Below are 21,728 nucleotides of genomic sequence, written 5' to 3'. Positions count from 1 at the left end.
TATATGTATATATATACATATCTGTACATCATATATAGATCCCACCATTGGTTAGACAAAAAGAAGAGGTTCAAGTCCAATGTTGCTCGAGTTTGCATACTGATGCGATGTAAAGACAGTTATGTAAAGTGTAAAGAAGTGTAGGTCAGTAGGTTTTATGTAGATTATACATCTGAAAAATTATATTCCACGACTAATGTGCGTCAGCTTCATTATTTGTATCTATCAAATGTAGAACGTTTAGTAAATTTGATGGATAGTAAATGCGATATTTATCGTATTTCAGCTCGTAAACGTTTACATGATATGGACGTGTGATGACAGTATAGGAAACTGCAAAAATGTATTGTGCATTAGGAAGATGGTAAACAAGTTTACTTGATTAAATTCGTCAAAATATAATTAAATGGCATCATTTTTTTAAGTATTTTAGTCGATTTAACAATCATTTTATAGTTTTTGCAGGAAAGATGCAGTAAGAGCTTTAAGTACGGGTGAAATATCCACTGCACTGCGACCTTTTTATTTTACCGTTCACCCCGATCTTTTTGGACAATATCCCACGCAAAGAGTGAGTATATTTTAATATAATAAGTTGAACAACTTATAAAAAGTAAATTTTGAAGGTAAGCGATTTAAAATCGTTTATACGTCGGCAACACAGTTCATCATTTGATTATAGTTAGAATTATTTATAGAACAAAGGAAGTGCAATAATTACTGCATACACGTGTATGCATGTATAAATACTTATGTATAAATAAATTCTTTACACTATGTGAAAATTTTCAATTTCTACTAAAAATGGTAATATATTAAATATATAATATTTTTGCTTTTTTAAATGTTTCAGACAGTAAATGAAAATTCTTTAAAACAACTAAGTTCTATTATAGAAAGTTTACAACAACAAAGACCAATAAGACCTACCACTTTACCATTTTATTTACGCTCAAAAAATGAAAAGGAACTCAAGGCTGGAAAATTTACTTTGGTACAGATACAGTTGAAAGAAAAGGATTTAAGACAAACTATACTTTCTATCTTGAAGACATGTGATTTGCCAACAACGTTTGTAGATCAAATTGAAGAACAAAAGCCACCAGATAGTACAAAGTACAAGTCAAGATATTGGCAAAGAAAAGGAGCTGGGGAAGATATAGATTTCTCAGAACTAGAAGATGATCCTATTTATGCATCTATTTTAATGAAAAGAAAAATTAATTCAGAACCTGATGCTCTTAAGTAAGTCTATTTTAATCTTTCATTTATGTAGCTAAAATAATAAAAACTTGAAGCTAATTACGATTTTATAGGGCATATTTAGATAAACACATTAATGAAGTACATGTGAAGTTAGAAGCATGTAGACCAATGAGAGAAGAAGTACAAAAGTTAGAAAAGATATTATGTTCTGAATTAGGTTTGAAAAATATTATATGGGACTGTGGATGGAACATAGCTCATTACAGGGGATGTTTATTAGCTTTTAAAGCATTAGCTGAACATCATCCTGAACCAATGGAAGTACTCAAAAATAGGACACTTGTCTTTGCCAATGATACAGGCATAAGTGTAGAGGGAAATGTTATGTTAAATTCAGGTGAAGTTAGACACAATTGGCTTGATGTAAGAATAAATTATTAAATTTATATAACATTTATAATATACTTCACATTGCTAAATCAATATTTATTTTAACAGTTAATCAAGAACATTCAAAAGTATGATGTGGTATTATTTAGATTACCAGCTTTCGAAAAGGCAGTTTCACAAGTGCTTCTTGACATTAAAGTTGGTCGACGGTGCGTAATACAACACATTAATTGAGTGACGGTAAGGCTCAGGGTACTCTATATGTGCAGGAAATTCATGCCAAAAGTAATGGTTAGCCAGTATGAACGTCAACTTCGACAACTTACAACAACCCTCTCGGATTATCGAGGACGACGAAATTATCCGAAAATGTGGCCAGCCGATTTATCTACTTATGAAATCGTAATTGAAGCGTTAGTATTATTTACGTCTACCTATTTAACGTCTAATATATATTTTCTTTCAGTTCATTTATAAGTATATATATTTAATAGTGACTTAATTTATTTGTAAGTATAATATAACATAAATTTAGGGTATACGTAAGAAGTGTGAGTAAATTAAATTTTATTTTCAGTGAAGCAGGTCCTTTAATGCTCTCTCCTACTGGACAGTTTATAGTTCCATCTTCATGTCCAAGTTTCCTTTTAGTAAACTTTATTACTGATAATTTAGAAGAAGCCACTAAAAGATTACATCATTACAATAAGTAAGATTGTGTGGTAATCTAGCATAAAAAATTAGTCCATTATTCTAAATATTGTTTTTTGCAGCATAAAATATGTAGAACGTGAACTACATGACAAAACAGTCCAGGAATTGGGATTGACTGTTTTAAATAAGGATGACAGTATAACTCCTGATTTGATGATACAATGCTGTGAACGCCTATTATTGCATAAAAGCATTCTAGCTCCTTTATTGAAAGGTGTTATGCTTTGGGTGACACATTATTACTCTGTCATGAGTGATGGTGTATTATGTATTCCATGGGACTGGAAACTTTGAGTTTCAGTGTAAAATATTTTCTAATGTCTTCTTGCCGTTTTTATCTTCGTACCGATCAATAGAACAATGACAAAAAACTGATTAGTTGTTAATAATTATTATGTAGGTTATACATGTGATAAAAAAATCTTAAATTTACATAGGATAAAAAACTAACTTAGGGAATTGCACAAAGCAAATAACTTTTGCATTATGCTTTGTAAAATACAATTAGCAAATAATTCATTGTACCTTATAAGGTATATTCGCATGTTAAACGTAATTATTATGTAACTAATCTTAATACATTGTACATGAATTTTTAAATTTGAATAAATATAAAAAAGAGGATATTTTGTAAAATCATGCAATACGAATAATGTATGTAGAAAAATAAAGATTAGAAAATTTTTACATTAATGTTAAACTTTATTAAAATTCCTTCAATTCAATATCTCATTATTGTTAGAATTACAAAATCTCCCCTCTCTTGTCCGTCATAAACTTTTCATAATTATATCCAGACTTGCGCAGAAAATCTGACACCAATCATTAAGAAATAGAATATACATATGTTTGATTTATGGTGGGGCGAACGAGAGAGACCGACAGACGCCTTGCGATTTAGTATAAAACTATCATGATGGCCGTTACGTTATTATGACAAGAGATACGTCAAATGTGTTCCTGATTTCGTTGGTCCTTCATGTATACACAAACAATAAAAATGCCGGTCCAGAAAGATATAAATATCGTAAAAATCGCTGTTCAGATGACGGAACAAGTACCACAACTTATTGAATTTAATCAAAAACATCCACTTACTGCTATTATTCAGGTACTTATAAATTAAAAATTAATAATTTATTATATATAACATACATAGAAATTTTGTTAGTATACGTTTTTATTGATATTCTTTAAGAAAATTTACCTAAAATTAAGTGTATATAAGATAAAGGCTTATGTAAAATGAGAATTATATATTTTATTTTTATTAGGAATTGTGTAATGGGTGGGGTCTTTCTGATCCTGAATCATATTCATTACAATTTTCGGAGAGTAACAATCAGAATTATATCACAGAAAAAAATCGTAATGAAGTAAAAAATGGTAGTATTTTGAGATTAGAATTTTCCCCCTCTAAAACAGCCTGTGATATTCTAACCAAGCTCAATAATGGGACTATGGAAGAAAAAACTACTGCTTTGCAAAAATTGAGCACTCTTAGCACAGATATGACATTTGCATTAGAATTTATTAACAAACAAGGATTAGCTTTAATTATATCACAGGTATTACAAATTTGTTTCTTTAGTTTAGTTATATTATTTTATACTTTATTATAATTTATAACATACATAGGTGGAAGGCGAAAAGTATAAGGGAAATGCACTTGCATATTCACTTCAATCATTTGTGGAGCTAATGGATCATGGAATTGTTTCATGGGATATACTAGAGACACCTTTTATTAATAAAGTAGCAAGCTATGTGAACAATCAAGCTGTAATTCAAGATACTAGTATTATTGAAGCTTCACTTAGCATTCTTGAAAATATAGTATTGAATTCATCAGGAAAATATGGACAAGTTGAAAAAGAAGTTACATTTCCTAATCTAGTGATGCATTTACAAAGTGCTCGTCCACAAATACAACAAAATGCAATAGCTCTAATAAATGCCTTATTTCTTAAGGCTGATTTATCTAAACGTCGAGCTGTTGCTGCAACTCTTCAATCTAAACAAGTTAGAAATGTATTTTTGACGAATATCATACAATCTACTGGTCAGGTATAAAATCTTCCTTTTTCTTATACTATACAGGATGTACAAAAAGTTAGGGAAATACTTTAGGAGCATATAGTACTCATCAAAATAAGCAAAAAAATCTTAATAAGCAACAGTTCAAAAATCATTAGTTTCTGAAATGATTTTGTCAGTAAGACATTTACAGCATATGTTTCATATGTCTCCCATTCATTTCAACATTCACTTTGCTACATCTTCTCATAGAAACATGTATATGTTAAAAGATTCCTAGCATTTCTCTTATTTCTTGACAATAGTTTTTAATTTATTGTATCCACTCATTTGACAAAACAATTGGTTTGTATTATACACTTAACATCTTGTAACTCCAAAACTAGTGGTTTTTGGATCCACGTTTATTAAGACCTTTTTACATGTACTCTGTATATGCATATAAATTTACGATACTATCAAATTTAATTATAGGTTGGTGCAGAAATGGCACACCAATTATATGTACTTCAAACACTTATGTTAAGTTTGTGGGAACAGCGTATGATGACAAAAATGGATCCACAAGATCAAGATGCACATGATAAGATTAAAGAACTTCGAAGAATTGCTTTTGATACTGAAGGAGCTGTAGGTGGAGATATTACTGCTAGAAAACAGGGTCTTTTTGCTAAGGACTATAAAAAATTGGGTTTCAAATATGATATTAATCCTGCTCTTGATTTTACTGAAACTCCACCCGGCATGCTTGCTTTAGACTGTATGGTTTATTTTGCACGTAATCATACTGAAGCTTATACTAAAGTTGTTTTAGAAAACTCTTGCAGGGCAGATGAACATGAATGTCCTTTTGGTAGAACAAGCGTGGAGCTTGTCAAATTACTTTGTGAAGTAAGTACTTACATAAATCTGAACATAAGCCCTTAAAATAAATTAAATTCTCCATTGGATTTGATTAGGTTTTACGTATTGGAGAAGCACCTAGTGAACAGGGACAATCATATCATCCTATGTTTTTTACACATGATCATCCATTTGAAGAGTTCTATTGTGTATGCATAGTCCTTTTAAATAAGACTTGGAAAGAAATGAGAGCCACCACTGAAGACTTTGTAAAAGTATTTTCTGTTGTCAGAGAACAAATTACTAGAGCACTTCAATGTAAACCTACAGCATTGGATAAATTCAAAAATAAATTACAACAATTAACATATTCAACAATTACTAATTTATGGCAACAAGAAAGAACTAGCAGGGAAGAGTGGGAAAGTCATGCAAGACCCATAGTTGAGCTCAGAGAACAAATTACACCTGAAATCTTAGAACTTATTCAACAACAACGTTTAGGATTCTTAGTAGAAGGCACCAGATTTATGAAATATAGTGCTAGAGGACAGGTATTGGTCGTCATATATTTCATAAAATATTAAATGAAATAATATTTTTGTTGCTTTAACGAACATTATAATGTATATAGAGAATCAAAGATAAGTTCTGGTACGTTCGACTTTCACCAAATCACAAAGTATTCCATTATGGTGACTGTGATGAAAAATCAGTACCAACAATAGATGAACTTCCTACAAAATTAGCTGTTGTTGAAATTCGTGCTTTACTGACTGGTAGAGATTGTCCCCATATGAAGGATTTGCAGCGACGGAAAACTACGCATCAGTTGGCTTTTTCTTTAATTTTAGATTCTGTAGAAGTCTCAAGCCTAGATTTCGTTGCTCCTGATGAACAAGTTTTTGATTATTGGACAGATGGCATTAACGCTTTACTTGGTATGTTGTAATGTTATTCTCGCCTTTAATTGACATTTCTTCAGATCCAAAAAGAGCATGTTTTATTTATAGGTAGTAGAATGACCAGTAAAGAGGCGGAAAATGACTTGGAGACATTATTATCCATGGACATTAAACTAAGACTTTTAGATACGGAAGGAATTGATATTCCCCAAGATCCGCCTGCTATTCCCGATCCTCCATCAAATTATGATTTTTGTTATGAATTGAAATAAGAATTTCGTCTTATATATGTTCAGTAATTGTTATAATAATTTAATATAAAATATATTGATAAGGTAATGCTTAAATATTTATATATCAAAGAGAAAACTAATTATAAGCTATAACAAGCCATAATAAGCTATTCTAGACTATAATTTTTATACATACAACTAATTTTTAGCATTTTTTATTAATGTTGTTTCAACACAGTACTTCTAATTATATACATAAATTTTTAATTATATAAACCAAAACTGATACTTTAACACGTTGACTGCCACGCGTGTTTTCAAAGAAATCTCCGTCAGGCCAAGCGTGCAGCAGTACCAAGCATTCTCTGCTAGGTGCTTCCATCGATATTTTAGTAATGCGAGTCGCTCAAGTGGTGGTCTCAAGAATGATCTTTCGTTTCGTTTGTTCGCAACATTAAAACTACTAGCTGTTGTTGAATATAATGAAGGAAAGTGTGGTATAGATTATTCCGACCAAATGGTTTCTTATGCCACCACAATTCTGGGAATTTCTGTTGTAAACGCTTTGACGGTTTACAAAATTGCAACAAGGAAGAATATAAATATTAGACTATTTAGACAATTATTCGTTTCAAAATTAATAGGGTTGTCTGAAAATACAGAAAATCCTTGTCTTCGACGGAGTCAGCATAATATAAACAAAGGCACAAAAGAATTTGAAGAAAACAACAACTTATTGTCCAAATTGTCCCGACCAACCTCAGCTATGTATAGAATGCTTTAAAGTTTTACATTCTAAATAATTTTTTTAATAAACCATTTTCGTATTACATTTATAACAATTCAACAGTTTTATTATTATGGAATATCTTTTCAAATACCTACGACGATCTTTTGCAAGTAGTCAAATAAGCGACACCCGAATATGGGTTACGCGGCCCGACCAGAAACTTTGCTGATACCCGAATACGGGTGTCGTGGCAGTCAACGTGTTAATTAGGTACAAAAACGCAGTATATTTTACCAAAGATACATTTTACATGTACAAATTATATACATATAACATTTTCAAAATTATTTGTATATATCAAATTTATATTTACATGATAATATATCCCATCTTTTTTATCTAATGATCATAAGAGGATAAAAATATAATATTATGTATGATTCCTCTAATAAATTTTTAGTTAAATTATTCGAATCATGACGAAACTTTGTTTAGAGAGAAAATGTAATGATTAAGGTATAGAAAATTCATAAATATAAATTAATAAATTATTTATTGAATCATTTTTTATTCAATATCATGAGTAAAAAGCTATAATATTAAAAGCAATAACCATCGAGATTATGTGCAGGTACATATGTGACAGTTGACGTAATATTAATTGCTTAATTAATAATATTTTCAATTTCTTAGAGGTGCAGTATTACCGAAATATAGTAATTGCAATTTATCATTATTTACATGATATCTTCTGAAAGTATCTGGTAGTTTTGTGGGTCATTTGCTTGATGATTTGGAGGACATAAAAAGAATTCTATAAAATTAAGAACAGGACCTCTACTAAAGGGATTCAAATATCTTCCTTTTTTGTCTCGTAAATACGAGTACCGTTTATAATTAAACATTTCATTTGTTGTTAAATTCATACATGCATGTAAGACCTGTATAAAGAAAGGAAATCGTTACAAATATAGATACTATGTATGACATTTGATGTTAAAACAGAATAAATTTTGATATTTACTGAAGTACATGTCAAAATCCATCCAAGCCCACAGAATACTAATGCTTCTAGTACACCCAATACATATAATAATTGGATTCCTTCAATTGCCATACAATAGCAAGCAAAATAAATAGTGAATGAACAATTTATTGCTACACACATAACAAAAAGAAAGAACCACATTCTGTAATAATAATTAATTGGTTAATTATAGAAAATATTGAATTATAATTTTCTATGGTTAAATATAAATTGTATTAGACATTACCTGTTTCTCAAACCTACACAGTTATATATAAACGGGCAGTGATGATCAAAATATGTAACACATCTGTTGCAGATTCTGCAATGCTTAGCTCTTAAAGGCCTAAAACATCTACAACTATGACACAAACGTGACAATACAACATTTCTTTTTTTCCATTTATCAAAATATGGAATCTGAAAGTAAAAATCGTTTAATGTAAAATGGCTATACAATATTTTATAATATTATTTTATTATTAATATTTTATAATACATCATAGAATTATAGAATACCTGTTTAATTGCTCTATAGTAGGTTTCACTATTCTGGGGTACATAACCAGGATCTCTTCTGTTTGCTACAATCCATGAGATCCACATAACAATGTTCCAATAAATAAAACAATAGTGACTGCCACGTAAAAGATTCCATGTTAATGGAATACATTTTAATAAATACATTGGATATCCCCATAAAAGGACGGATATCATAAATAATAATATAGGACCTTTACTGTTTCCAGCTCCACCAAATAATAATGCCCTTAAAGGAGAAGCAAGAATAAATATCTCAATTGATAACATTTTCTGCAAAACACTTTACAAAAGGAAATTACAAACCAAAGTTCATTAATTGGTGGAATCCATCTAGCTCGCCGTTTCTGTTCAGCTTGTAGTATTCTTACAATTTCTGAATGTCTGTGACTTTTTGCCAATTGTAATGGTGTTTTACCATTTTTATCACGAGGTTCTAGCTCAATCTTGCTTTTTTCACATAATATTTTTACACAACTGACATTTCTAGAAAGACACGCTAAGTGTAGTGGAGTGGATCCAAAGTAATCTGGTTTTTGTAAATCTACTCCACTATACATAAGTAATCTTATTAATTCTGCATGACCTTTATATGCAGCCCAATGAAGTGCAGTATCCCCATTTATATCTGTTAAATGTCCTAGTGCACCAGATCCTAACAAAAATGCTGCTGTTGCAAATTTTCCAAACATACAAGCAGTCATGAGTGGTGTTAAGCCTTTAAAATCTGCTGCATTAACAGCAACTCCAGCCTGAAATCAAATAAAAACAATTTAAATGTAGATAAATAAATAATAAGCTATGAAACTGTTTATTTCATTTTAATACCTTTAACAATAGCTGAACTATTGCACTATGACCTTTTCGACAAGCCCAATGTATCGGTCTTGGTCCTTGAGTTCCAAGACAAGAAAGATCAACTGGTCCATTTCGTTCTATTAAATATCTCATTACCTGTAATATGACAATAAATATAGTAGTTAAAGAAACAGAAATTTATTCTTTTTGAATAAAATTAATTAACAAAAGCTTACTTCAATATTTCCATCCAGAGCAGCCCAGTGGGCAGGAGTATATCCCCATTCGTCCCTTGCACTTAATACGCTTAAACCATTTTTTTCTACCAATTCATCGACTGCCCCAATCTCACTAAAAGAACTTTTTAATTATTTTGATCATCCTTGTATTTATTCGCACAAACAACATTATATTTATAAAACTAATAGTGTACACTGCAGATACCCAGCTCTAAGAAGTTCAAATATTTGTTTTGTTTCATCAGATGGAGTTTGACCTGGTGCAGTTTCATCGGCATAAATATTATCATCAGGGCCATTTCTAGATCGTAATTCAGTGCCTTTAGGTGGTTCATGACTGTGATGAGTAGTGCTAGAAATTGGAGTATTTGGTAGATGCCCGACCATGTCGGGATCTGGACTTAATTCCCATACAGATCTTGCTGCACCTGGCCCTGTTACAGGGCTCACAGGATATACCTAAAATTAACATTAATTTTTATTATTAATTAGAATTTGAAATTTAAAAATGTTCAATTTATAATATAAAATGAAAAAATTTATAAGTCCAATCAAAACACTTAAATTTAAATTTGGAATTTTAAAAATTTCAATTTAAAAGTATAATTTAGAATTTTTATTTTTTTTTTTAAGCCTTTAATATGTATCAAATTATTTTTTATATTCCACAAAGTTCCAATTCTTCCATTATTGTATGTACGATATGCTTTATATTACAAAAACTTTAATCAAAACTTACTTTGCAAAACGTTGCGAGTTCCGGATTTACACGTTCGTGTTCGGAAGGTGTCCTAAAAGATGTGCCCTGTACAGAGGATGTTCCACCTTCCGGAACGGTTAGTCACAAAGAAATATTTGGTCCAACCATGTTTTCTAATCTCCTTTCTGTTATACACCTTTTCTCTCAGCGCGACAGATTCTAGAACAATATGTTCTTCGTAATAGCACTATGTCAAGTTACAAACAGCAGTGTTCACATTTCTAAATGGGACTATCGTTATATGATATTGCGCATTTAAATCAATACTTTGGTTGAATAAACGCCTGCGTACTAAAATTAGCAAAATCCTGAAATTTATACTATGTATGGTACCTTTTATAATTTCGACATAAAAATATGCATTTTATTATGTTTTATAGAATCACCAAAATTAAAATGACATTTCAAAAATTTGGTGAATGAAACTAATAATCTGTTATGATAAATGAAATATACATATATATAATACATGTATAATGATAATATATATAATTATGTTACATGATAAATATAGTATAATTAGATATTATGTATATACAAATATTTAAATAGTCTACTTTTTAAATATTTCTGAAATTAAAAAAGTATCGCTTTCCGAATTTGAATATTTATTATGATTATGAGCAGAGAGAAAATGAGAATGATCACGCTTTTGGTTGTTCCCGAATTAGTGCTGCACCATGCGGTCAAGTGCTGAGTTCAACTGATGCTAGTATATACAAGAACCTACAAAATTAGGCATCTGCCCTGTTTGGTTGTACCTTAGCATACACAAGAACTTAGTGAATTCCACGCTACAAGAACATATTTAATTGTACGGGTTATCCAAGATTATTTTTCTATCCAAGATGGACAAGTATGAGAATGATAAAATCGCGCAATAATGAAAGTAATTGTAAGTTGCCTAAGGAAGAGAAATTAATCGTTTACTATATTTTTTTGGCGAAGAAAAGAGAATATTTTCTTTCAAACGATTATGGATTACTGGAATGGTGCAATAATTTTAATATTTCTCCATAGACCATTTAGATTTAACATTAATCCATGGCACTTGGTACGTTAATTGTATTGGCACGAACATTTTTTCATCGTAATATAAAATCACATATTCTTTTCCTTAGTACGATGGTGTTTGTTGAGACGAATTGAATGACTTTGCATATGAGGTCATTTATTATTGCAAAATGTTATAAATGTCTTTTTGATAGTACTCATACGAATAGAGATAAATAGAGACGACATATATAGGTTTCTAATCTAGAAAACCATTGGTTTTGCGTTCTTAAAATTTGATACTTTTAGCCTTTATTTTTTTACATGGAGGAAATCTTTATAGGTAGATTCTTCCCCCAGAGAACGCAGGGTAGTGACCAATTTCTACCGGTTAAAACCTTTACGATGGCCATCCCGAGCGCCTAAGGAGGCGACTCTGGGAAAGGTTTTCCCAACCAGACAGGTGGCAGTCCCGCGGCGCTGACTCTTATCCCCAGCGCCTAGGACCTATCGGCCACGGCGCTCGTGTCCTCCACCTCTCCATGACCCGCAGATCTGCTCGGGATGAGAGCTGCGCTCCCTTTCTAGCTCGGCCGCCTCTTTCTGGAGCACTACCTGCTCGCAGGAGCAGGCGACCGTCCTCCGGTCCCTCATGCCTTTGTACTATTTCCAACCCTGCTTTATATGTGTCATCGTTCAAAAATATAGTAGGTAGTACATTTTTCTTTTTTAGCTAACTTACAATCAGAAGAAATTAGCATTTCTTCTGATAAACTGCACCTTGTTCAATGCATATAAAATGTACTGTACCTATCTGCCAGAAAATAAAACAAGATACAAAAAATTTCTACTGGAAGTAGCTAGAGAATGGATAACTGTGGATTTCAAAGAATGCAGCATTGTCAGGACACTTCTCGAATTTCTAAAACAGTTCCTTATAATGATGCACCCTTCAGGCTTTCCGGATAACTAAGAGACCACGTCATAGAAAAAATAGTCACTGGCAGAAAAACAAATCTGACTAGAGCGTGTAGAGTATACTCTTCAAAAGGAAAACGCAGCGAAACTAGATATATTTGCAAAGGCTATTGTGTACCATTACACGTAGATGATTGTTACACTGTTTATTATACGAAAAAGAAATATTAAAAGTTGAATAATAAATAAAATTTATTAAAGTTTATTCGTATTGTTTTACTTCCACATCCAATTACGAAATAATAGCCGGTGACATGAGATAAATTCTCAGTAAAATTGCCGGTCAACAATGTGTTAAATACATAGGTTCTTGTGTATACTAAGTTCCAGTCAAGCAGGGCAGATCCCTAATTTTATAGGTGTTTGTATATACTAATCTCAATTAAACTTAGCACTTAGCCGCATGGTGCAGCACTTGTACTGTGAAACTAGAAATACAGGCATGAGTATTCTCATTTCCTATCTAGTATGAGGTATAACTACGTGACGTCGGATAAACTGTTTTTAGTACACAAAGTGTAGTTCGCGTTTCGGAATTAGGAGTTTGGTAATGTTTAAAATCTTTTAAATGTCATTTGCTAATATAATATGGCTCCTACAATTCAAACTAATGGTAATACAGCTGAACGAGATAAACGTACGACTAGACCAGCAGAAAAAAGGTAAGAGATTTGATTAGAATCTGTGGTTTTTATAACAATGATATTTTATACTCTTTTATTATTTTTATTTCAGATCTGAGTTAATATGTAGAGTTAAATATTGCAATACATTGCCTGATATACCATTTGATCCTAAATTTATTACATATCCTTTTGCATCCACTCGGTAAGATCAGATATTTAAATATCAATAGTAGTTTAAATAATGTACAATTAATTAATATTCGTAGGTTTATTCAATATAATCCAACTTCACTGGAACGTAATTATAAATATGAAGTATTGACAGAACATGATTTAGGTGTAGAAATTGATCTTATAAATAAAGATACATATGCTGGAGATGTGAATGCTCAATTAGATCCTGCTGATGAAAAACTTTTGGAAGAAGATGTTCTTACTCCACAAGATTCTAAAAGATCTAGACATCATGCCAGAAGTGTGTCTTGGCTTAGACGTACTGAATATATTTCTACAGAACAAACTAGATTTCAACCACAAACTGTGGATAAAGTTGAAGCTAAAGTTGGTTATAGCATTAAGAAAAATTTCAAAGTGAGTCTTGATATTTATATGTTTTATTTGTAGTAAAATTTTCCTCACATGCATAAAATTGTGTTATATTTGCATTTATAGGAAGAAACATTATATATGGACCGTGAAAGTCAAATAAAAGCAATAGAAAAAACATTTGAAGACAATAAAAAGTCCATTGAAAGACACTACAGTAAGCCAAATGTAGTACCTGTAGAAATTTTGCCAGTATTTCCAGATTTCAAGGTATTTTAAATACTTTTATAGGATATAAGTTTGTATTTTAATTCTTTTATTATTTTTCAATGGATCTTTTTCAGCTATGGAAATATCCTTGCGCACAAGTTATATTTGATTCAGATCCAGCACCAACTGGACGTTCTGTGCCAGCTCAAATTGAAGAAATGTCACAAGCTATGATTCGGTAAATTCATACTTTTTTTTAGTTTGTTAGCACAGTAAACTATAGCCAATACTTGATTTATAACATTTTACAAAATATTATAACAGAGTTATTATTTTAGGGGTGTAATGGATGAAAGCGGTGAACAATTTGTAGCATACTTCTTACCTCTAGAAGAGACATTAGAAAAACGTAGAAGAGATTTTGCAGCTGGTATTGACTATGCAGATGATGATGAGTACGAGTATAAGATGGCTAGAGAATATAATTGGAACGTCAAGAGTAAAGCTTCAAAAGGATACGAGGAAAATTATTTCCTTGTCATAAGACAAGATGGGGTATGTTTTACATTAAAATTACATTAAAATGTATGTTTTACATTAATTATGTGAGATGTATGTATTTTATCATTATCTATGTTATGTAGGTGTATTATAATGAATTGGAAACGAGAGTACGACTTAGTAAACGTCGTCAAAAAGTTGGACAACAACCAAATAACACAAGATTAATAGTAAGACACCGACCACTTAATGCTAATGAATTCAAAATGCAAAGATATAGGGAGAAACAGTTGGAACCACCAGGAGAAGAAGATGAAGATGAAGAAGAGGAGGAGGAAGAGGAAGAAGAAGAACCTCAACAAGAAGCTGAGAAAGCAGAAGATAGAGGTCATTAATATTACATAAAATTCTATTAGCTATGAATTATGCATATTTTTTAAATAATTTTATGATCTATTGTTATTTTAGAAGGTTCTGAAAATGAAGCCGAATCTAGAGCATCATCAAGAGCATCTTCCCGAGCATCATCAAAAGCATCATCCCGAGCATCTAGTAAAAAATCCCGCTCTCGTTCGAAATCTCGTTCTAGATCAAAATCTCGTTCGGCATCACCATCAAAGTCTAGATCTGCTTCGTGTTCACCTTCTGAATCCCAGTCTCCTAGGTCACACAGTAAGTCAAGGTCAAGATCTGGTACTCCTCAATCCAGAAACTCTTCTAAATCAAGATCCCAATCAAAGTCACCTTCAAGGTCACGATCCGGATCTCCGGCTAAATCTCGTTCTGGATCTCCAACTAAATCTCGATCTGAATCTCCAGCTAAATCTCGGTCTGGTTCACCATCAAGTTCAAAATCTAGATCGAAGTCGAGATCTCCATCTCGATCTCGATCAGCTAGTGGCAGTGATAGCGAATCTGGTAGTGGCAGTGGTGAAAGTGGTTCTGAGAGTGAATGAATAATAATAATAAGAAAAATAATAATAATAATAAGAAAAGAAATAATAATAGTAAGAAAAACATAATAATAATAAGGAAGATGAAAACCTATGTATATATTGATTATTATAAAAGTAAAGTAAAATGCAGCCACAACATATGCAAAATTTTTAATAATAAAAGATAATCGATGAAGGAGGTTACATTTTTTCAAAACTATTATATTTAGCATAGAAATGTACCGATAGAGGGCAGTCTATGTTACATTACGTGCCTGTAAGCTTCTTTTAAGTAGCATTGCATCATCAACATGACGTATCGAAACTGTGTTTTACCGTGACACGCATGGTAAATTATTAGCAACAAAAGTCTCAATTGTAAAGCTTTTATAGTGATACGAAATCAGGAATTTAGAGTATTTGTATGGAATATAAAAAGTAAGTAACATTTCACATGTACGTAACGCGACATCTTTCGTCATATGAATTTGCCTTAGAGTAAGTACTTACGTACTCTAATCGTTTAAAATAGACTATATATTCTAAAAACACTGACCATAACTTATATGATGTGACGTATTGTCTGTTATGGATTTATGATTGTACATAAATACATTATATACATATATTATTTGACCTTACTACATAAATATTTAACAAAAAGTAATTGAACAAGTAACAACGCGATATTTTATTTACAAATTTAACAATATATTTAAAGCACTTAAAAGTAGCATTCATGAAAGTTTTTAAATTGAATATATCTTTTAAAATGAATTGTAGATGGCACCCAAAAATAAAGAAAATAATACATCTGGAAATAAGAAGAAAAGACAAATTTCTGAAGAAGAAGATGATGAAGATTATCGACGGCGTAGAGACAGAAATAATCAAGTAAATGAAAACAATTAATTATTTTCTAGAAACTGTATTGAAAACATTTATATATTTATTTAATATTCTAATATTTTTTTAGGCTGTAAAGCGTTCTAGAGTTAAAAGTAAATTACGTACACAACAAACATTAGAACGTGTAAATCAGTTAAAAACAGAGAATGAATTACTTGAGGAAAAAATTAAGATGCTTACAAAAGAATTAGGATTTTTGAAAGACCTTTTCCTTGCACATGCAGGTATACAGATTTACATTATAATCATGTAATCGTAATATCTTTTTATAGTTTTTAATGTATGTGTTATGTTTATAATTTTAGGTTCTAGCCAACATTCTGTAAGTTTTCAAGATGTAGACTTAAATGCTCTTTTGGCTGAAGACACAAAACCCGTGGAACAAATGAAAGAGACATCCAAGCCATAGGCCAGAATAAATTCCACGTGAAACAAGTAACGTGGTATTGATCAGATCTGAGATGAAGATGCACTTTGGTTCGTCTATTTCTAATAAAATGTCAGACTTCTTGGAAAGATGTCTGTCTATAATCGACTTTTAATGAATTTGAAATGCATGATATCTTAGTGTATGCAGGTCTTTGCATGTGAAATTCATTATTATTGGAATCTCAAACACTAAATAAGAAGCAATAAAATTTAAAGACTAAAAAGTTGACAATGCATGTAGAGATCAAAATTACTCTCAATGGAGGAAATGATATGTTACATGAAGAAACATACTGTATTTGCAAAAAAGATAGGTGAATAACAAGGCATATAATACATTTAAGTATGTTTATAGCGGTAAAAATTTAATGATTCCACAAAAAGAAAATATTTTGATAATAAATTTACATATATATAGTAAACTCTTATTTACTATAATGATAAAGATAAAATTCTATGAGTTACAGTTGCTTTAATAGCATTATTTTAAGCATTCCATTGTAATTGAGTTTTCGATATTTACCGTTAAATATTTTATGCAACTGAAATATTATATGGAGGAAGTTTTATAAATTATAATATGACAAAAATTTATTTTAAGAAACTATATTACTATAGAAGATATTTATTGTTACAATGTTTGTGAAATGTCAAGAATTTAAAATTAAATAAACTAAAATATCCGCCAGTCATTAGTATTTATTCAATTTGTAAATAAATTTATATTTTCCGAAATGAGACATATCTTTGATGAGAACAGATAGTAACGTTTCCCCTAGGAAAACACCTGTTTTCATTCTGTTACTAGAGTTAATGTTGACTTCAGTGACTTAAATTATTTTTTTAATAATGGCATGAGTTTTAATATCGGAAGAAGATATAGCGCAATTTAAACGAAGGATTGGATATGGGGAAAACAACAAAAGTAGTTGTTTGTGGAATGAAAGGAGTAGGAAAGACAGCATTGTTAGAACAACTCATATATGGAAATGTCAATGTCAAAACAGTAAGAATATAGGTTATGTTTGCATAAAAATCAATTGCGGTACAATATATTTCTAAGTTACATACTGATTCTCAATTTTAAATTTGTATTTTAACTACAACAATTAACGTACTATATTTATTTATGTCAAATTATATTTTATAATTTAAAAGGAAATTCACCCTACGATTGAAGATATTTATGTCGCAAATATAGAAACTGATCGCGGTACGAAAGAAAAAATGCGATTTTATGACACTGCGGGACTGGAATCTCCTCAGAATAACGCAAATAATCAGCAACTACCTCGACATTACCTTGGTTTCGCTGATGGATACGTTTTAGTTTACGATACCGCAAAACCTGAATCTTTGGATGTGTTGTTCCCATTGAAAAAGGACATTGACAGGAATAAAGACAAAAAAGAAATAATCATGATCGTTATTGGAAATCGAACTAAAGCTGAGGAAGAATCTCATAGTTTGGAAAATATAGCAAGCAAAGCTGCAAATTGGTGTACTAGAGAGAAACTGAAACATTATGAGGTAAATGTTATGGATAGAGCAAGTTTGTTTGAAGCATTCGTTAATTTATCGTCTAGGTTGAATCCTCCTACAAATAAGAGCACATTCCCACAGTTAAGTATGGGTAGAAAAAATATAAAAGTTGATGGACTTTAATCACATTTATTTATAATCTTAATCTATAATTAATCACATTTGTTTATGTCACCGATGATGATCGTATTCTTTTAATCGTTGATACTGATTTACTTATTTAGTATGCTCAAAATATTTTTATATAAAATAAGCGTATATTCAAAGGATCATGTACTTAAAACATCAATTTGCTGAGGTTCTTATAGCAATGAATAACGATACTTTCTTCTCTGAAAGATTTGGTTCGATTCTATGTACGTTATTGTACATGTATCTTGTGCATTTTGTTTCTTGTTTGTACTTAAAATATATATGTATATCATCAAACGAACGATAGTACATTATAATTGACTTCTTTTTGTACTGTTTGCTTGTGGTATGTACATAGTTCGTATATAATTTACCATTACGGATGGATCGATTTACCATTCAATGGGCTTCAACAATTGCCGCAAACAAATATTCGTTCTGAATATATAATCCCATAGTTTACTGGTGATACCATAACCTGAAGAACAAAGTTTTTATTTATGATTCGTCTAGTTTTTAGAAAGCAAGTAAATTTTACCTAAATCGTGATGTAAAAAATGATGATAGTTATGATTCCTTTTCATTAAGTACATATATGTTCCAAACTTCGGCGCGCCATGATGTAGATAATAATGTATTAAGTCGTAAAACATATAGCCTATGAGACAAATTTTTTTTACATTTGATACATCATTGATATTTATGATAAAATCAATAAATATAAATATTTTAATACTAATACCTGTCGATGTACCAGAGAGTATAAAATAAAAAATCGTTTGTGGAAACACCACATTATAAATCATTAGTAACAGTTTTGCAACCAATAAAGCTGGTAGGATAGGAAATACTAATCTTCTTTTATCAAATGGCGCCTATTGAACAAAAAATAAAATCATTATGTGATTTAAAATTATTTTCATATATTGATTTTATCGACATTTTTTTCATTTTCCTTGTAACCAAATAAATTTAAAGACTGAAAATTACTTTTTACCTTGTGATGAACACCGTGTAGTAAAAAGTGCAAAGTAATAAATAGCTTCGAGTTATCGGGTGGTTTAAAATGAAAAACTTCACGATGAAGTACGTATTCTAACATAGTCCATATGAATATACCGAATATAAACGAAGTTAAAGGTTCAAACAAGGTGCTTTCTGAAAGTTTCAACAAATAGAATAAAATAAATTAACCCTTTCGCATCGGAGGACGAAATATCTCGCCACGTACTTTGTTCATATAAAAATATTCGTTCATATGCATGAAGCTTCAGACGAGATATCTCGCATGTCCTGTCGTTGGAAAACGTGCGATACGTGTCGTCCAACGATTCGCATAAAAATCAATTCGTAAGACACTGCATTTGTGAACGTAAAAGGGATTAGGAATGTTAAATGAAGGAAATGTTGTATGAAATAGTTGAAAGCATGGTATTACATGTACATGATGTCATGTTACACTAACCGATGTGCGACTTTCAGTAGTAAACATTGAAAAACGAGAACGTGAAATATTTCATTCAAAACATCACATGAACAATATTGCGTCGCGAAATATGTTGTACAAAGCGTCGTATGAACGATATTGCGTTGCAAAATATTTCGTCCAATGTGTATCAGGAACAACATTGCATGGCGAGATATTTTAGACATTGATATAAAGGGATTAATAAAGTTACCATAATTCTTAATTAAGTAATATGTGCAATAGAAATTACTGTGACTGATAAAAAAAAAACGAATTAAAAATGGTAAAAATACCGGTATTGATGGCAGCGATGCGTGCCAATCCGTTATAAAAGAAGTAGAGAGACACCGGAATCCATACTATCGGTATCAAATACCAAGGAGTAATTGTTAAACTTTCTAAGATGTTTGACTTGAAAAGTTTAATATCCCTATACACTGGTAAATTGACCCATTCCCAATAATGATGACCCAGTGAACCTACTTGTCCAAGTATAGCTTTGTCCCAATCGATCAGATTCTATAAACGTTTAAATGGAAACGTTGTTAGTTCGTAACTCTCGATGAATTGTTCCATTTATATTTGCCGAACGTTATTTTTTAAAGCGTGAAATGCCTAGTACAAAATTCGAAGATAATACATACAAGTACATATTGTAATAAATTTCACTGTTGTACTTACTTCGTATTTTTGATATTTTTCTTGATTTAACGTGAAGTCCTGCAACAGGTGGAATGCTGCTTGCGAGTGGGGAAATTCTTCGAACGCCTTCTCTAAGCTTCGATTTTTAAAGTATTTCAATATCTTCGTTCCACCGGGGTGATACCGAAGAAACTTTTGTATATTGTAAGATTGATTTTGATAGTTAACTAAAAAATCATTGTTTTGCTTGTTTTCGATTGATTGTAATTCAGATTTGGATTCTGTGGTACGCTTGCGTACATCGCAAATAGAGTCTGTGGTCTTCGCCATTGAACCGATCAAGCTGGTTGCTATTCGCAATCACCGGAATATATTATTGGAAAAAAAGTTAGAAAAAGTTGTATATATATGTATATATGAAACGTTGTAATTCGTCGATAGGCCGATGGTGAGTAATGAGCAGAAGTCCGCGAAATATCTACTTTTACCGGTCGAATGTTTATCGTGGCACACTTGATATCTGATAGAACTACGTGTATACGGTTATCGTACAAACAGACAAATCACATTATCTTTGATGTGTTTCCTACCTTGATAAGTTTCTATCTATACGATGACGTCACCGTTTGACCTTTTAATGTATTTTTAACTCTTGCTGTTCTTCTCGTCTTTTTTGTAGTAGTATTTGAAATCATTAGAAATTATCATTTCAATAAGCTAAATCTCTGTCATTTACGGACTTACATAGTACCTATAGCTCGAGAGTTTTCTTCCTTCTGGTGGTGATTATATTTATCACACAGTGATAATAATGAAAATTATTAATAAAGGGCGATATCTCAGGAATCTGCTTAAGCGGATGATAATGTTGTAGTTGCATTGGACGTGAATTCGTGCAAACTGACGGTCTGATCAGCTCAGTATGTCAAAGCAATCAAATATGTATTGTGGAACGACCAACCACTTTTATCAACTTATGTCCATCTCAACTTGTACACTAAGTCTGTATAAGTTGCTTTTGTGAGATTTTCCAAATAGAACACTTTGTGTAAGTCATCAATGGCTCTTGCCTTTTCCTACGGCATATGCATAATATCTACTAAGAATCTGCAGGGCGCATCAGGTTTTGACATTCTCCAGATGACTTTCTGACTCTCGATTTTGATAAGTTAGTATCTCTCGTACACTGCTGAATTGTATTTTCGAAAGTTGTAGTCTGTGTACAGATAAAGGATAGATATCGGAAAATAAATATCTGTTGCTCGGCACACGATCGTATGTTTCATTTGTCAAAACGTCAGTTCGCCCGGATTCACGTCCAATGTAACCACAGGCTAACAAAATTTATAAAATCGCTGGATGCTGCATGTGCGGCAATAATTATATTACGTATAT

The 21,728-nt window shown here is 31.3% G+C and overlaps 7 protein-coding genes across 17 annotated transcripts; 5 read left to right on the top strand and 2 right to left on the bottom strand.

The window, feature by feature from the left end:
- Positions 1–6: 6 nt before the first annotated feature.
- LOC122566900 (T-cell activation inhibitor, mitochondrial-like) lies at positions 7–2,685 on the top strand. 3 transcript variants are annotated; one of them, XM_043724828.1, is made up of 9 exons: positions 7–144; positions 287–364; positions 457–571; positions 854–1,245; positions 1,317–1,629; positions 1,705–1,805; positions 1,848–2,009; positions 2,174–2,305; positions 2,370–2,685. In XM_043724828.1, exons 2-9 carry the CDS (start codon positions 342–344, stop codon positions 2,602–2,604), a joined length of 1,473 nt encoding a protein of 490 aa, XP_043580763.1. In that variant the 5' UTR covers positions 7–144; positions 287–341; the 3' UTR covers positions 2,605–2,685. The 3 variants fall into 3 exon arrangements, with proteins under 3 accessions (XP_043580763.1, XP_043580764.1, XP_043580765.1); XM_043724829.1 differs by having other exon boundaries at positions 58–198; XM_043724830.1 differs by lacking the exon at positions 7–144 and having other exon boundaries at positions 205–364; positions 1,866–2,009.
- Positions 2,686–3,182: 497 nt separating this feature from the next.
- On the top strand, positions 3,183–6,498 carry LOC122566893 (engulfment and cell motility protein 1). The gene is made up of 7 exons (XM_043724811.1): positions 3,183–3,421; positions 3,585–3,878; positions 3,949–4,377; positions 4,822–5,238; positions 5,307–5,744; positions 5,825–6,131; positions 6,204–6,498. Exons 1-7 carry the CDS (start codon positions 3,290–3,292, stop codon positions 6,365–6,367), a joined length of 2,181 nt encoding a protein of 726 aa, XP_043580746.1. The 5' UTR covers positions 3,183–3,289; the 3' UTR covers positions 6,368–6,498.
- A 1,096-nt stretch (positions 6,499–7,594) lies between these two features.
- On the bottom strand, positions 7,595–11,116 carry LOC122566899 (probable protein S-acyltransferase 23). 4 transcript variants are annotated; one of them, XM_043724824.1, is made up of 10 exons: positions 10,980–11,116; positions 10,402–10,581; positions 9,868–10,121; positions 9,660–9,783; positions 9,454–9,579; positions 8,932–9,377; positions 8,605–8,854; positions 8,333–8,505; positions 8,083–8,248; positions 7,595–7,999 (listed from the first exon to the last, which is right to left on the bottom strand). In XM_043724824.1, exons 3-10 carry the CDS (start codon positions 10,047–10,049, stop codon positions 7,796–7,798), a joined length of 1,671 nt encoding a protein of 556 aa, XP_043580759.1. In that variant the 5' UTR covers positions 10,050–10,121; positions 10,402–10,581; positions 10,980–11,116; the 3' UTR covers positions 7,595–7,795. The 4 variants fall into 4 exon arrangements, with proteins under 4 accessions (XP_043580759.1, XP_043580761.1, XP_043580760.1 ...); XM_043724826.1 differs by having other exon boundaries at positions 11,071–11,089; XM_043724825.1 differs by lacking the exon at positions 10,980–11,116 and adding an exon at positions 10,756–10,843.
- A 1,742-nt stretch (positions 11,117–12,858) lies between these two features.
- LOC122566898 (RNA polymerase II-associated factor 1 homolog) lies at positions 12,859–15,314 on the top strand. Of its 2 annotated transcripts, none has more exons than XM_043724822.1 (8): positions 12,859–13,055; positions 13,129–13,221; positions 13,286–13,610; positions 13,692–13,835; positions 13,910–14,013; positions 14,114–14,330; positions 14,420–14,663; positions 14,748–15,314. In XM_043724822.1, the coding sequence occupies exons 1-8, from the start codon at positions 12,982–12,984 to the stop codon at positions 15,230–15,232; spliced, it is 1,686 nt and encodes a 561-aa protein (XP_043580757.1). In that variant the 5' UTR covers positions 12,859–12,981; the 3' UTR covers positions 15,233–15,314. The 2 variants fall into 2 exon arrangements, with proteins under 2 accessions (XP_043580757.1, XP_043580756.1); XM_043724821.1 differs by having other exon boundaries at positions 12,860–13,055; positions 14,745–15,314.
- Positions 15,315–15,489: 175 nt separating this feature from the next.
- LOC122566913 (CCAAT/enhancer-binding protein gamma) lies at positions 15,490–16,773 on the top strand. Of its 3 annotated transcripts, XR_006316651.1 has the most exons (5): positions 15,490–15,649; positions 15,995–16,105; positions 16,188–16,344; positions 16,426–16,597; positions 16,698–16,773. XR_006316651.1 is itself a non-coding variant. In XM_043724854.1 (4 exons), exons 2-4 carry the CDS (start codon positions 15,995–15,997, stop codon positions 16,527–16,529), a joined length of 372 nt encoding a protein of 123 aa, XP_043580789.1. In that variant the 5' UTR covers positions 15,490–15,649; the 3' UTR covers positions 16,530–16,773. The 3 variants fall into 3 exon arrangements, 2 of the variants coding, with proteins under 2 accessions (XP_043580789.1, XP_043580790.1); XM_043724854.1 differs by having other exon boundaries at positions 16,426–16,773; XM_043724855.1 differs by having other exon boundaries at positions 15,491–15,709; positions 16,426–16,773.
- Positions 16,774–17,224: 451 nt separating this feature from the next.
- Positions 17,225–20,557, top strand: LOC122566912 (NF-kappa-B inhibitor-interacting Ras-like protein). 2 transcript variants are annotated; one of them, XM_043724852.1, is made up of 3 exons: positions 17,225–17,555; positions 17,708–18,079; positions 20,421–20,557. In XM_043724852.1, exons 1-3 carry the CDS (start codon positions 17,457–17,459, stop codon positions 20,466–20,468), a joined length of 519 nt encoding a protein of 172 aa, XP_043580787.1. In that variant the 5' UTR covers positions 17,225–17,456; the 3' UTR covers positions 20,469–20,557. The 2 variants fall into 2 exon arrangements, with proteins under 2 accessions (XP_043580787.1, XP_043580786.1); XM_043724851.1 differs by lacking the exon at positions 20,421–20,557 and having other exon boundaries at positions 17,238–17,555; positions 17,708–18,524.
- LOC122566907 (fatty acid 2-hydroxylase) lies at positions 18,205–21,711 on the bottom strand. 2 transcript variants are annotated; one of them, XM_043724838.1, is made up of 6 exons: positions 20,373–21,711; positions 19,985–20,210; positions 19,221–19,381; positions 18,966–19,098; positions 18,762–18,881; positions 18,205–18,701 (listed from the first exon to the last, which is right to left on the bottom strand). In XM_043724838.1, the coding sequence occupies exons 1-6, from the start codon at positions 20,661–20,663 to the stop codon at positions 18,616–18,618; spliced, it is 1,017 nt and encodes a 338-aa protein (XP_043580773.1). In that variant the 5' UTR covers positions 20,664–21,711; the 3' UTR covers positions 18,205–18,615. The 2 variants fall into 2 exon arrangements, with proteins under 2 accessions (XP_043580773.1, XP_043580772.1); XM_043724837.1 differs by having other exon boundaries at positions 18,762–19,098.
- Between the last annotated feature and the right edge of the window lie 17 nt (positions 21,712–21,728).

Source organism: Bombus pyrosoma, linkage group LG4 (genome assembly GCF_014825855.1).
Source record: "Bombus pyrosoma isolate SC7728 linkage group LG4, ASM1482585v1, whole genome shotgun sequence".
Taxonomy (NCBI): domain Eukaryota; kingdom Metazoa; phylum Arthropoda; class Insecta; order Hymenoptera; family Apidae; genus Bombus; species Bombus pyrosoma.
The sequence above is the reverse complement of the archived record's forward strand: the minus strand, read 5'-3'. Positions and strand labels throughout refer to the sequence as shown.